The sequence below is a fragment of the Mytilus galloprovincialis genome, chromosome 3 (genome assembly GCF_965363235.1).
Source record: "Mytilus galloprovincialis chromosome 3, xbMytGall1.hap1.1, whole genome shotgun sequence".
In the NCBI taxonomy this organism is placed as follows: domain Eukaryota; kingdom Metazoa; phylum Mollusca; class Bivalvia; order Mytilida; family Mytilidae; genus Mytilus; species Mytilus galloprovincialis.
In genome coordinates, this window is record NC_134840.1 from 74,849,438 (window position 1) to 74,862,883 (window position 13,446).

Genomic DNA, 13,446 nt, shown 5'->3' on the forward strand with positions numbered 1-13,446 from the left:
TGAAGCAGTTAGGAGACGACCATTTGATATTCTGTGGGGAAGGGGGGGCAGGAGGATTTATTTTTGAACAGTTATTTATTTTCGCCAACTAAGAGGACAGATTATTCATTTTCTGCACTATTGAAGCAAGATTTTTCATTTTCATTAAAGCAAGGGACTGATTATCCATTTTCACAACCATATTTATGATATTCAAAAACATATAATTTTTAAATGATTTGTTTATTATAAATAAGACATGTTTAGTCAAGTTATTATGTACCATTTAATTAAAATTAATCATCATCCTCTGCAGAAATGAATCTTTTTATATTCTCAACTGCATATACATGCATTGGTTGTAACCTACCTCTTTTAATAGTATTGTCAATCATATTTTGCAGAGAGGAACGAGGCAAAATATTTTTTGAAGGGTTTTGGAAACACTGAAGGCCCAAGCTATAGAACAAATAATGCAAAATCATGCTTTCTTGGTGTTCCGAAACCCTTTTATAATATGAAAATGCAAGTTTTGTTTTAACAATTTTTTGACAATATTTTGGTCTCAAAGCAAAATTTATAAATTCAGTGTAAGACTAAAAGTTTCTAGGGACAACATCAATAGACCAATGTGCATGATAATGCAAAAATGCTATTCACACAGTTAAGTCTGTGGCTGCTGGTTTTTTAAAACTCATGATCAAGTTCATAACAACATTACTAGATTACAAAAGGAATGCAACAGGAACAGAATACAGAAGGGCAATCAATAAACAAAAGACAAATAAATAAGAAACATTGATCACGAAAAATTAGGGCTAAGTCTGAGGGAAAACAGAACTTGCTTCTTGCAAGGGACTCACTGTGAACACAATTTGATATGGAGATAAGCGTTTGGTTTTGAAATTTCCTACATGAGGCATTTGTGTCAATGTAGTTACGGCCCTGTTAAAATTAAAAGCGAGGTAAGGTTTCCTGAGACAATATACCTCAAGTTAAATGAAACTAATTTTCAAACATTTCAGGTATATTTAAATAATATTTATACTTTTATTATTAAAAAAATTGGGAAGATTTTTCGATTTTTTTTGGGAAAAAAGATGAATTTATGAAGAATCTGGTGCCATCTCATACTTTCGATTAGACCTGCTGAGTTATTTATTTTCAATACATTGCAAGTCAGGTAATTTATTTTCAAACTACCATAGAACAAACCATTTATTTTTGTGATAATCAAGGCCAAGTTATTTACTTTCAAAATCCTCCCCCGCCCCCCCCCCCCCCAGAATATCAAATGGTCGTCCACTTAGGTAGTAAAAGTTGGCTTCTAAAAACAGATGTTTGCGATGCGTTCAAAATTATTCCACTTAAATCAGAATTATGGCCATATCATGGTATACAGTGGAACAAAAAGCTTTATTTTTTTAAGAGATTAGTGTTTGGGTGTAGATCAAGTCCCAAAATTTTTGATACAATATCCAGGGCTGTTTGCTGGATAGCTAGTAATAACTATGGTATTGTAAATATTTTACATTTGTTAGATGATTTTTTAATTATTGTACCTAGAGCAGATAATGCTCAGCTAATTATGAGCAATGTGTTATAAATGTTTTCATCTTTGGGTATACCTTTGTCAAAAAAGAAAACTGAAGGTCCTTGTGTCATTTTAGAATATTTGGGTATTTTTCTTGATACTGTAAAGATGGAGGCACGTTTGCCTATAGAGAAAATTACAAGAATTCAAGAAGTTATTGAATCTTTTTCTAAACGCAATACATGTACCAAAAGGCAACTTTTAAGTCTGCTAGGACACTTAAATTTTGCAAGTAGAGTTATTTTACCAAGCAGATCATTTGTGTCTCACATGATTAAGCTTTCAATACTGTTAAAATATTATCACACCATGTACATATTAAGAATTGCAGATCTGATTTGGCAATGTGGTCTCAATTTCTTAAAAACTCGAATGGAATATCTTTTTTCATTAATGACAACGTTATTAAAGCTGCAGACATTCAACTATACACAGATGCTACACCTAAATCGTTCGGGGGATTCTATCAGGGAAGTTGGTTTCAAGGCGAATTTACACCAGAACTTTTACATGAACAAACGTCCATTGCTTTCTTTGAACTGTACTCTATAGTGATGGCCTGTGCTCTATGGGGTCACAATTGGAGTAGAAAACGAATATTATTTTACTGTGACAATTTAAGTACTGTGGAGATTATCTTCAAAGGAAGATAAAAAAATCCAGAGTATAATGAAACTTGTGAGGAAACTAACTTATCTTTCTGCTCTATATAACTTTGTCTTTCATGCACAACATATTGCTGGTGTCGAAAACACTGTAGCAGACTCTATTTCTCGTTATCAGATGAGGAAGTTTCGTTCACTACAACCACCAAGAGGGTGAAAGGGTCCGTTTCTAATAATTGGGAAAAGGAAGGAGTTTGACTTTAAATCTTGAATTATGTTATTAACAAAAGAAAGTTTACGTCGAAACCATGTAAGTATGGCTAATATTGTTCTAATTAAAGCGGAAATAGTTATCATTTTGGTGGAAAAAGAGTTGCACAACACAAAGTCACTAGTTTAAAATGCTAATCAAATATAAAAGGAATAGATGTTCGTTGGGATAAGTGGTTTCTAGATGACAAAAAAACCTCCGAGGATTCCGTGGACACAGCAATTGTATCACTTACCTAACAGATTTGTCTAAATCATCATTATTCGGATCGTCGTCCGAGTCCATTATAGAAAAAACGCCGAAAGTCGCCGTTGGCTTTGGTGGCAGTATCCGTTTCCTCCAGAAGTGGCCGTTATGGTTATGCACCGTGACCACTGGCAGATCAAGAACCAACACCTTGCCTGAAGCCATCACAGTTAATGATCAGTTGATTCACCAAGTTGAGGAATTATGGGAAGCCAGCCTTTGTCAGAGTACAAAGCAAGCTTATATGACTGGTGTTAAATGTTTTTGAAAACTTTATGGTTATGAATGGAAAAGACTGTTTTTTAAATGCATTGCCATTTATAGATGAAAATTGTTTGATTTTTTTTTTGTTGCCTTTTGTTAAAAAACTCGTTAAAACTAGCCCATTCAACTGTTTTAAATGGTACTTATCAGGTATAAGACACTACTTTTTAAAACAGGGTCATTCAGACCCGCTAGCAAATACGGTTCGTTTGCAGTGCATTATAAGAGGTTTAAAAAGGTCTCAGTGTAATTTACGTCCTAAGCGACTGCCTATTACTTCTACAATTTTAAAAGAGCTATGTGATTTGTTGAAGTCAGGGGTATTTTCTCCATTGATTGATTTAATGCTACAAAGCGCATTTAATTTAGCTTTTTTTTGGATTCCTCCGATGTGAGGAATTTACTTGTCGGAGTAAAGATCTTTCTATGGATAACATTGTTTCAATTCAAGATATTTCTCTAGATGGGTCACTACAAAATTTAGTTTTCCATTTACATTCTTCTAATTGTGATCTTTTCAGGCAAGGTGTAAATATTACTATTTTTTAAAACAATGTTTTTCACCCTGTAGCTACTTTGAGATAAATATTAAATTCAGAACTGATTTAGGAGCTAAGCCTCAGTCGCCTTTGTCCAGCCGCTGCAGGAATAGAAGACCACATTATTCAAACTATAGGTAGATGGTCATCTGATTGTTACATACGTTATATTAGAACCAACCCTAAAACTATACATGCAGCTCAAGATAAAATGTGTTTTTAAGGGAACATTTCTCTTAGTAGATTGTATACATCATTTCATATTATTTGCACATATTGTGAAGTTAAATATATGTATGAGTACAGGTTATATAATTTGTATTAGTTTTTACTTCATTTATCGTATAAGATATATACAATTATAAGTTACTTTTTTTTAATTTTAATTTTAATTTTTTTTTTGATTTTTTTTTTTTTTTTTTTCCCCCCCAGTTCATTTATACATCTTTAAAATTATTAAGAACATTTGTACACCTGCTGGCATCTACCGCAGGATCTATTTTTATTCGCATTAGGTAATCTTCTGGCATCTACCGCAGAATCTATTTTTATTCGCATTCACCTGCTCGGATCTACCACAGGTTCTCGAAATTAGTTTTGTCTGCTCGGATCTACCACAGGCATAAGTTATATATATTTTGTGTATGTTATTCTTCAGAAACTGTAATGAGTAGCCCCCTAGAAAGCCAAATGTTACATCAAGGTATTAATATGTAAATGTTTTACTATTTAGTATGTTTTTTATGTTATATGAAAATGTTTAAGCTCTTAGTGAGTTTAAGATTTTGTTCTAATAAATAGTTTAGTTTTATATCTTATCTTAGTTATATAAAGTTAGTAATTGTAGGTTTGGTATATGTTGGTTTGCCAAGATTATGAAGGACCACAAGCGACGGTACACACCACTATCATACATACTGGTGCCCTTAGTAGTTTGCAGAATGAATCTTATTGATGTTATATTTTGGTTGTTTTATTCAAGGATCAAGCTATTAGATATAAGAAGATTTGGTATGAGAGCCAATCAGACAAATCTTCATAGTTTCAACCCTACAAACTCTAAAAGATATTCTGTTTTTAAGTGGAATATTTTTCTTATCTGGAGAATGATCTATAAATGAAATTCGGACAGCAGTATACTACTGTTACCTTTCTTTATACATCTATGGTTGACAGATGGGTAAATAAAACAAATAAGTACTTAACAAAATAAAATTTTAATTGCAAAATAATTAAAATAGATTTATCAATCACAGAAATTTACCATTACCTCAAAACACACCCACTTATGAAAAAATATTTCATATAAAAAAATCACTAGTGGAATATGTTATTGCTATGGTAACAAAACACGTCAGAAACCATGGTAACTAGTAAAACATCAAACAATATCCAGCCAAGAATGGTTTATGACATTGTCTTCATACACTGTTACCATGGTAATAATATGTTCTGTTTCCATGGCAAAAAAAATCTAATGCTAAAACATTACTCTGACTTGATGATTATTGTTTCTCTCCTCCTATTGCAGGTTATTTCAAAACCAATTGAAATATGTTTCCAAACCCTGTTCAAGTGGTAAAATATTTTAGCTACTTAACTGCTGCAGAAGAAGCACAAAAAAATCAATGTTAAGCATGCAAATATTGATGCAAATATTGAAGGTGATGCGATTGCCAACAATTACTTACATCCACTCCATTTGAACTTTGATAGTTGACTATTTTGATATCATTCCACATCTCCTTATATATAAAGTAAAATTAAAGTATATTTGTAATTTCATACGGCAATCTGTGGAGAGTAATATTAACAATCAAGTCACTCTAATAAACCTTTACTAAACTATATGAAATATATATATATACATGTGTAAATGATAGACTTGATAGCATACAATTTGTATAAGTTTTTATAGATAATTGTTAGAATTAACCATAGCACAACTTATTCTCATAATCAGTTCATCCACAACTGAACAAGTTACCAAATCATTTAAAAGAAATACATTTAAATGTCTAATAACAAGACTCTGGTTTGAAAAAAATAAATAGCACTTTATTTGTCTGCATCCGAAGCCCTTTTCTGGTAAATGACTTTTAATGGAACTTCAAAAAGATCAGAGGTGTTTTTTTAAGTGATACCACTTTTATTAAAATGCTGCTTATACCTGTGATCCCAATTTCCATCAAAGTCCCATTTGAATGAAATCTCATATCCAAATATATTTGGGAAGTGGTTCACTTAATGAATCAACAATGGTGTTTAGTGGTAAGGAATGATATTTGGCTTAATATACAAATAGACTTTGTTTTTAAAAGGGAAAGTTGAAGGTCAGTAAAATAGTGCATGACAGCTTGGTTTTGGCATGTTTTTATCTATACAAAGTTAATAAGGTCAAATGAACAATTGTAGAATTTCTATCCAGGATATGAGATGAAAAAATATCAAAGCAATGGCATAAATGTCAAGGACAATTATTTCTCAAAGATTCACTTATCTGGTGCAAGGAAATTGGTACCGTTAATTTTATTACGGTGTGATTAAAAAAAAAAATCTTGTCTATAAAGGATGGTGTCAAAAGAAATGTATGGTTACCTTTTATGACTCTATGACACTTGATACTGCCTCGCTTGTTAATTTACTGACCACAAAGTTATCAGTTTTCTTTTATTTCAACAAACACTAGTGTTTTACAATCTACTGTTGACTAACAAGATGTAAATATATGATTCCAAAAATATCAACATATCTACTGTTCAACTAAAAACATATTCACTCAGTTCAATCAAACATCTAGAATGCATTTTAAAAGATGCTTGAAACAATAACCTCACTTAAAATGCCACTTAAAGATCCCCTTTCAAAAGCAGAAATATAAAATAACAAAATCTGAGATATTTCTCTTTAACCCTGTTTACACTGGCAAAGAAATAGAATAGATCTTTATTTGAATCGATCTTGAAAAGACCAGTTCGTGTTTACATTGCACAAGCAAGATCGATTGAGATCGACCGTATTTAATCCAATGTGTTTACACTGCAACATAAAAAGAACTGGTCTGACTTTTATTTTCATATCTAAATATAACATTCACCTGAAAAAAGATTGATCTCGATCGATCTAAGCGTTAACACTAATAGAAAGATCGATTAAAATAAGTTCGATCTTTTTAAAACCACCTCTAGAGGTAGACTTTTAAAGTCCGATTGAAGATCGATCTTACCAGTTTACACCGGACCAAATATCGATCTTTTTTGTTAGTGTAAACAGGGTTTATAACACATATTATGCATAACAAAATATTTTCTTTTGATTTTCAATTCTATCATTGTCATAAAACAAAGAAAATATTTAGTATTGATAAACACACTCAAAGGTCATTATAGATATAAATTGTGTGTTACAATTTATAAGATAGAAATCAATGAATTCCTTGATTAACAATTTTTATATTGATGTTTAAATACAGCCTGCTTCTATGTGTTTTACCACACCGGTTGCATGATTAAGTCAGATAAAAAGGCACAATTGAAACCCTCACTATTCTTGTGTTACACAATTCATAACTATTACTGTACACTATTGTACATGAGACATTTTATTATAAAAGGGACTAATATCTCAAGTTTAAGATATTTCCAACCGCATGAGACAGAAGATCCATACTTAGATAAAAGATTTTTTTTTATTATTTCAAAACAGTTGCAATACCAACAGGTACTTGTCTCTGAAGACAAATTACCCAAATACTTTAATATAACACAGTTATATTAAATACTTCAATATAACATGGTTATATTACAGTATGGTTATATTACAGTTTGAAGGTAATTATATTTTCAGAGAAAAGTACCTATGGCAATACCTTCAAAAAGAATTTTTTTTAATAATTTATTTCAAAACCAAAAAATCCATAAAAATAAAAAGTACCACAATCAACAATAATAATAATTTTTATGAATTAATACCATTTGATTTTGCATAGATTTAAATATTTTGATTTAACATTAAGGCTAATCCATTAAAATGTATGTGGGAGGGTAAGAAAGGAAGTTCAATTTTTGAATTTAAGTCATGGGTCTCTTCAGTATGCTTCTACATGTATTACCATCATACAAAATATGGTAAAATGGTTCTTGGTTGTAGGGATATTTTGAAAATCCCTTCCTACTCTCCCACATACATTTTAATTGAATAGACCTTAAAAAGATCATAGCATTATGCCATCTTTTCAGCATTTGCAATGCCAGTTTTAAGGAATGCAGTGTATGGATTTTGCATAAAACCCTTTCCTTGGTCCATACAATCGTTTGCGTTGACTTTATGTACTATTGTACCATTAGGAAAAGTTACATACATCATAGCTGGGAATTTATAATTCTCCAAAAAATGTGCAGCTATTTTCTGGATTTCTGGTTGAGAGGAATCTTTTTCAAATTCCTAAAAAAAAAGAGAAGTGCGTCATTAGATAATATTTTAACAAAAATCTGCATTTTGTGTTTAAGATATTTTTTCAAAAATTGTCCTAAATGCTTACTTTTACTTTGAAGGATGAATCAGAATCTATAATATATCTATAACAACCCTTGCAAGACACTAATGATGTCACATTGAAATATTTCCCTACCATACACACTTGGTGATGTTATATTCTTGACAGATCACAGTGGATATTTACTTAAAATTGAATTTATCTATATTTATATAGAAACTGATTCTGCCAAGAAAGTGCACTACTTCCATAAATAAACTTCTACCAGGGCATGCTAAATAAATTCAAGCAGCTATTTGATTTGATTTTTTGTTCATCATTGTGTGCTATATCTTTTTTTATATTGTTTACCTCATTTTCTGCTGTTGTTTAGGTTAATTTCCAAATATTTAATTAAATAAAAAGGGACATAACTCCAGAATGACAAAAGGAACACCACCCATATTAAATCTTGATCTAAGTTTGGTTGTAATAAGAATTGTGTATAACTTTCATATTAGAGGGAAACTAGTTTTGGGACATACAGATGTATTAATGTACATACAGACAAATGTAAAACTAAATGCCACTCTGTCACAGCATTGGCATAAAAACGAAATTTACAGTGGTAACATTTAATCAGAAACTTGATATTGTATCTGGTTGCAACACTTCAATTTATACCTTACAGTCTCAACTTCAAAAATTAAAAAGAATCAAAAGAATCCTTTTTAGACTGTTTAAATATCATTCCAACTTACCTTCAAATCAACCACTAAATTCCAGTTACTGATGAATCTCTTTTCAAGAAGAGAAATTACGGGCGAACTTTCCAGGGACGTTTCCCGGAGAGTTCGCCCAGAACCTCAGCAACTTTGATCATCTAAAGAACCCCATAATAATATAGAATGTATTAATTTATTTTCCTGTTGTGCTTTCTTTATAGTTTCTGTCAAATTGTAGTATGTGATCTGCAAAAAACATTAAGTAGCAACAATTTAGTCAGGTTTTATTTTCCAAATGTAAAGGGGGTCTCATTGGGGGGTTTTGATCCCGGATCCTCCTTACTGTTTTATCAGATTCACATATCCCGCTTACACTATGTAGGTAAGCAATTCTCTTTTATTTTGTACTTTCCTGTGTCCCGCTAGACTTCAATTCCCGTTTTCACGGCACAAAAATTTGATTTTCACATGTCACGCTTACAAAAAATCGTCAATCCCGCGTCACGCTTAGACCCCGATAAATTGGGGTCAAAACTCTAATTTGGTATTAAAATTAGAAAGATTTTATCATTGGGAACATGTGTATTAAGGGCATACGATACAGTTTCAGGGGAGGTAATGACGTTGCTACCATAAAATGTTATTTTCGCGACGTCAAACTATGACATAGCGGGAAAAGATGCATTTTTCGACTGATTTTTATCGTTCAAACTAATTTGATTTGAAAACGAGTACATGAACCCCTATTTTTTAATACGACATTTTTTTTCATTTTGCAGGGAGATTATGTGGACCAAATTTTATCAAACTGTAAATAGTGCAAATTTTTCAATTTTGATAAATATACAGCAAAAAAATACGTTTTTTTCTCAATTCATGACCATTTGATAAATATGACTTACTTTTTATTAAAAAATACATAAATTATTAGGATACTTATAGAATACAGAAATTACAAATTATTTAACAAAAAACAATTCGTGTTTATCTTTTAAAACCCAAAAGTTATGGATTTCTTTCGAACGGGAAAATACAGCCAGAAATCCGAATTTTTAGCAAATATACAAAATTTCGACCTCATTTAACTCAAAAAGTAGCACATGAAGGTATATTTTTTATTACATATTTGATTTAATCAGGTAAACATTAGCCTATATAGAAATTTTCATCAAACTGTAAATACAGGATCAAAACTGTATCGTATGCCCTAAGTTTCAAGTTGATTAAACTTTAACTTCATCACAAAAACTACCTTGACCAAAAGATTTAACATGAAGCGGGACAGATGGATGTAAAAATTAACAAATGAACTGACGCACAGAACAAAAAAAAAAAGCCCTGAGGTGGGGCATAAAAACTACTAAAAGTATATTTATATATAGCACTGAGTAACAGTCAATAAGTTTTTGCTACACAGACCAAAATGGCTTCAACTGTATGTTATAGAAGACACAAAGTGATTCACTAAAACACACTCTTGCTGGTGTTTCATGATTCACTGTCAAACAGAATGATTACTGGTGATTGTTGAATTTGAAAACATTTTGATTTTCAAACCTAATATAAATTATGTATCATACAGATAGATATGTCAGAGTGATTTAATAAAAACTTGCAGCTATCAGTGTGAAAATCACTATCAAGTGTGTTTTTTAATGAATCACCTAATGTGAAGTACAATGTATAAAGATTTTTTTATATGTTGCTAATAGAAATATATACAAAAATTGACTACTAATCTTTTCAAGTTAAAAGTACTAATTGCAAGAAAAGCTTAGGGCTATTCTACGGGAAAAATGCATTGGAGGGTTGGACATTCCCAAACTATTTTTTTTTGTGGGTAATTCGCCTTTTGAGAATCTAAAGGACTGTGGGTTATTTTCATTGTTCGTACAATAAAATGAAAATAATGTCGCATCATAGGATGGATTTCCATTGTTTAGTACCTTTTAAACCATTCACAACATTTTGGTGTAATCTTATAAAAAATATTACACAGAATACATTAAATTCTGAAACAGCGAATTAGACACAGTTACAATTTTGTTACAAATGAAAACAAAAATTACCATGGCTGCATGGTTGCTTATCAAAGGTGTTGTCAAACCCCAATGCATTTTTTCCTTGAATACTCCAAACTTGTATGACAAAAAAGTCCTTAACATCACTGATCAACATGTTGGACATCAAAGTAATCTTCTTTATATTTTCATAGTATATGATATACTATGAAAATATAAAGAAGATTACTTTATAATATCCATGCACCATTAAAATGTTTAATCTCGTTGCAACTGTTTGTACCTGTCCTAAGTCAGGAATCTCATGTTCAGTGTTTGTCGTCTGTTTATGTGGTTCATAAGTGTTTCTCATTTTTCATTTTTTATATAGATTAGACTGTTGTTTTCCCGTTTGAATGGTTTTACAGTAGTTATTTATGGAGCCCTTTATAGCTTGCTGTTCGGTGTGACCCTAGGCTCTGTGTTGAAGACCGTACCTTGACCTATAATGGTCTACTTTAAAAAATTGTTACTTGGATGGAGAGTTGTCTCATACCTCATCTTCCTATATCTACATAGTTTCACCAATAAAAATTGTTTTCATTTGAAATAAATAGACAGTACACTTTCAAGGAGAACAGACTAACATGGTGGTTGATTTTTTTTTAGACATATGACATCAATTATATTTCTAATAATTATTGATTGATTGTTGGTTGCTTAATGTCCAGTGGAAAATAGTTCATGCATATTCAGGGCTACTAATTAAAGTTCATTTCAATAATTTGTGGCAAAACAAACTGTTAATTTAAAATAAGCAAGATATTTATCTAAATATTCCCTCAAGTCATTTTTTTCCAAAATGTTTAAATTTAACTCCTATATTAAAGAAACACTTACTTGTTTAAATGGATACATTTTGACTTCAAGCTGTTGAAAGGCATCATCTAAACCTATTTCATGAGTCCAAATAATGTTATTGACAGTATCTTGTAACGTATTGTCTGCTTCTATTGGTTCCTCTGTATCATGTGAATGCCTTCTTAATCGTGATTTAGCAGTAATGTTGGCAGTCATTAGAGGCATATAACCAATATCAACTTCCATATTTCTATTTTCACGTGGTCCATTTAACCATTCCATATCTACACAAATATTTATAAAAACTAGAGGCTCCAAAGAGCCTGTGTAGCTCATCTTGGTGACTCTATGTGAATATTAAACAAAAAAAGCAGATGGATTCATGACAAAATTGTGTTTTGGTGATGGTGATGTGTTTGTACATCTTACTTTACTAAACATTCTTGCTGTTTACAGTTAATCTCTATCTGTAATAAAATTCAAGATAATAACCAAAAACATCAAAATTTCCTTAAAATTACCAATTCAGGGGCAGCAACCCAACAACATGTTGTTTGATTCATCTGAAAATTTCAGGGCAGAGAGATAAGACCTGATAAACAATTTTACCCTTGTCAGATTTGCTCTAAATGCTTTGGTTTTTGAGTTATAAGCCAAAAACTGCATTTTACCCCTATGTTCTATTTTTAGCCATGGCAGCCATCTTGGTTGGTTGTCGGGGTCACGCCACACATTTTTTAAACTAGAGACTCCAATGATGATTGTGGCCAAGTTTGGTTAAATTTGGCCCAGAAGTTTCAGTGCAGAAGATTTTTGTAAAAGTGAACGACGACGGACGACGACGACGGACGCCGGACGCCAAGTGATGGGAAAAGCTCACTTGGCCCTTTGTGCCAGGTAATCTAAAAATGGTTAAAAATTAACTATAAAGGACAATAACTCCTAAATGGTCAACTTACTATTTTGGTCATGTTGACTTATTTGTAAATCTTACTTTGCTGAACATTATTGCTGTTTACAGTTTATCTCAATCTATAATAATATTCAAGATAATAACCAAAAACAGCAAAATATCCTTAAAATTACCAATTCAGGGGCAGCAACCCAACAACGGGTTGTCTAATTCATCTGAAAATTTCAGGGCAGATAGATCTTAACCTAATAAACAATTTTACCACATGTCAGATTTGCTCTAAATGCTTTGGATTTGAGCCAAAAACTGCATTTTACCCCTATGTTCTATTTTTAGCCATAGCGGCCATCTTGGTTGGTTGGCCGGGTCATCGGACACATTTTTCAGACTAGATACCCCAAAGATAATTGTGGTCAAGTTTGAAATAATTTGGCCCAGTAGTTTCAGAGAAGAAGATTTTTGTAAAAGATAACTAAGATTTACGAAGAATGGTTAAAATTGACTATAAATGGCAATAACTCCTAAAAGGGTCAACTGACCATTTGGTCATGTTAACTTATTTGTAAATCTTACTTTGCTGAACAATATTGCTGTTTACAGTTTATCTCTATTTATATTAATATTCAAGATAATAACCAAAAACAGCAAAATTTCCTTAAAATTACCAATTCAGGGGCAGCAACCCGACAACGGGTTGTCATATTCATCTGAAAATTTCAGGGCAGATAAATCTTGACCTGATGAACAATTTACCACATGTCAAATTTGCTCTAAATGCTTTGGTTTTTGAGTTATAAGCCAAAAACTACATTTTACCCCTATTTTCTATTTTAAGCCATGGCGGCCATCTTGTTTGGTTGGCCGGGTCACCGGACACATTTTTTAAACTATAAAACCCCAATGATAATTGTGGCCAAGTTTGGTTTAATTTAGCCCAGTAGTTTCAGAGGAGAAGATTTTTGTAAAAGTTAACGA

General features: G+C 31.7%; 1 protein-coding gene across 2 annotated transcripts in view; it reads right to left on the reverse strand.

Moving 5' to 3' along the window:
• Positions 1-7,438: 7,438 nt before the first annotated feature.
• The window catches only part of LOC143068939 (selenoprotein N-like), a 55,022-nt gene continuing 49,014 nt past the window's right edge, over positions 7,439-13,446 (reverse strand). For both annotated transcript variants that reach the window (XM_076243336.1, XM_076243337.1), the window contains exons 5-7: positions 11,598-11,842; positions 8,734-8,943; positions 7,439-7,941 (exon numbers count right to left, since the gene is read on the reverse strand). In XM_076243336.1, the coding sequence (XP_076099451.1) occupies positions 7,720-7,941; positions 8,734-8,943; positions 11,598-11,842 (677 nt within the window). In that variant the 3' untranslated portion in view covers positions 7,439-7,719. The remainder of the gene's footprint in view (positions 7,942-8,733; positions 8,944-11,597; positions 11,843-13,446) is intronic.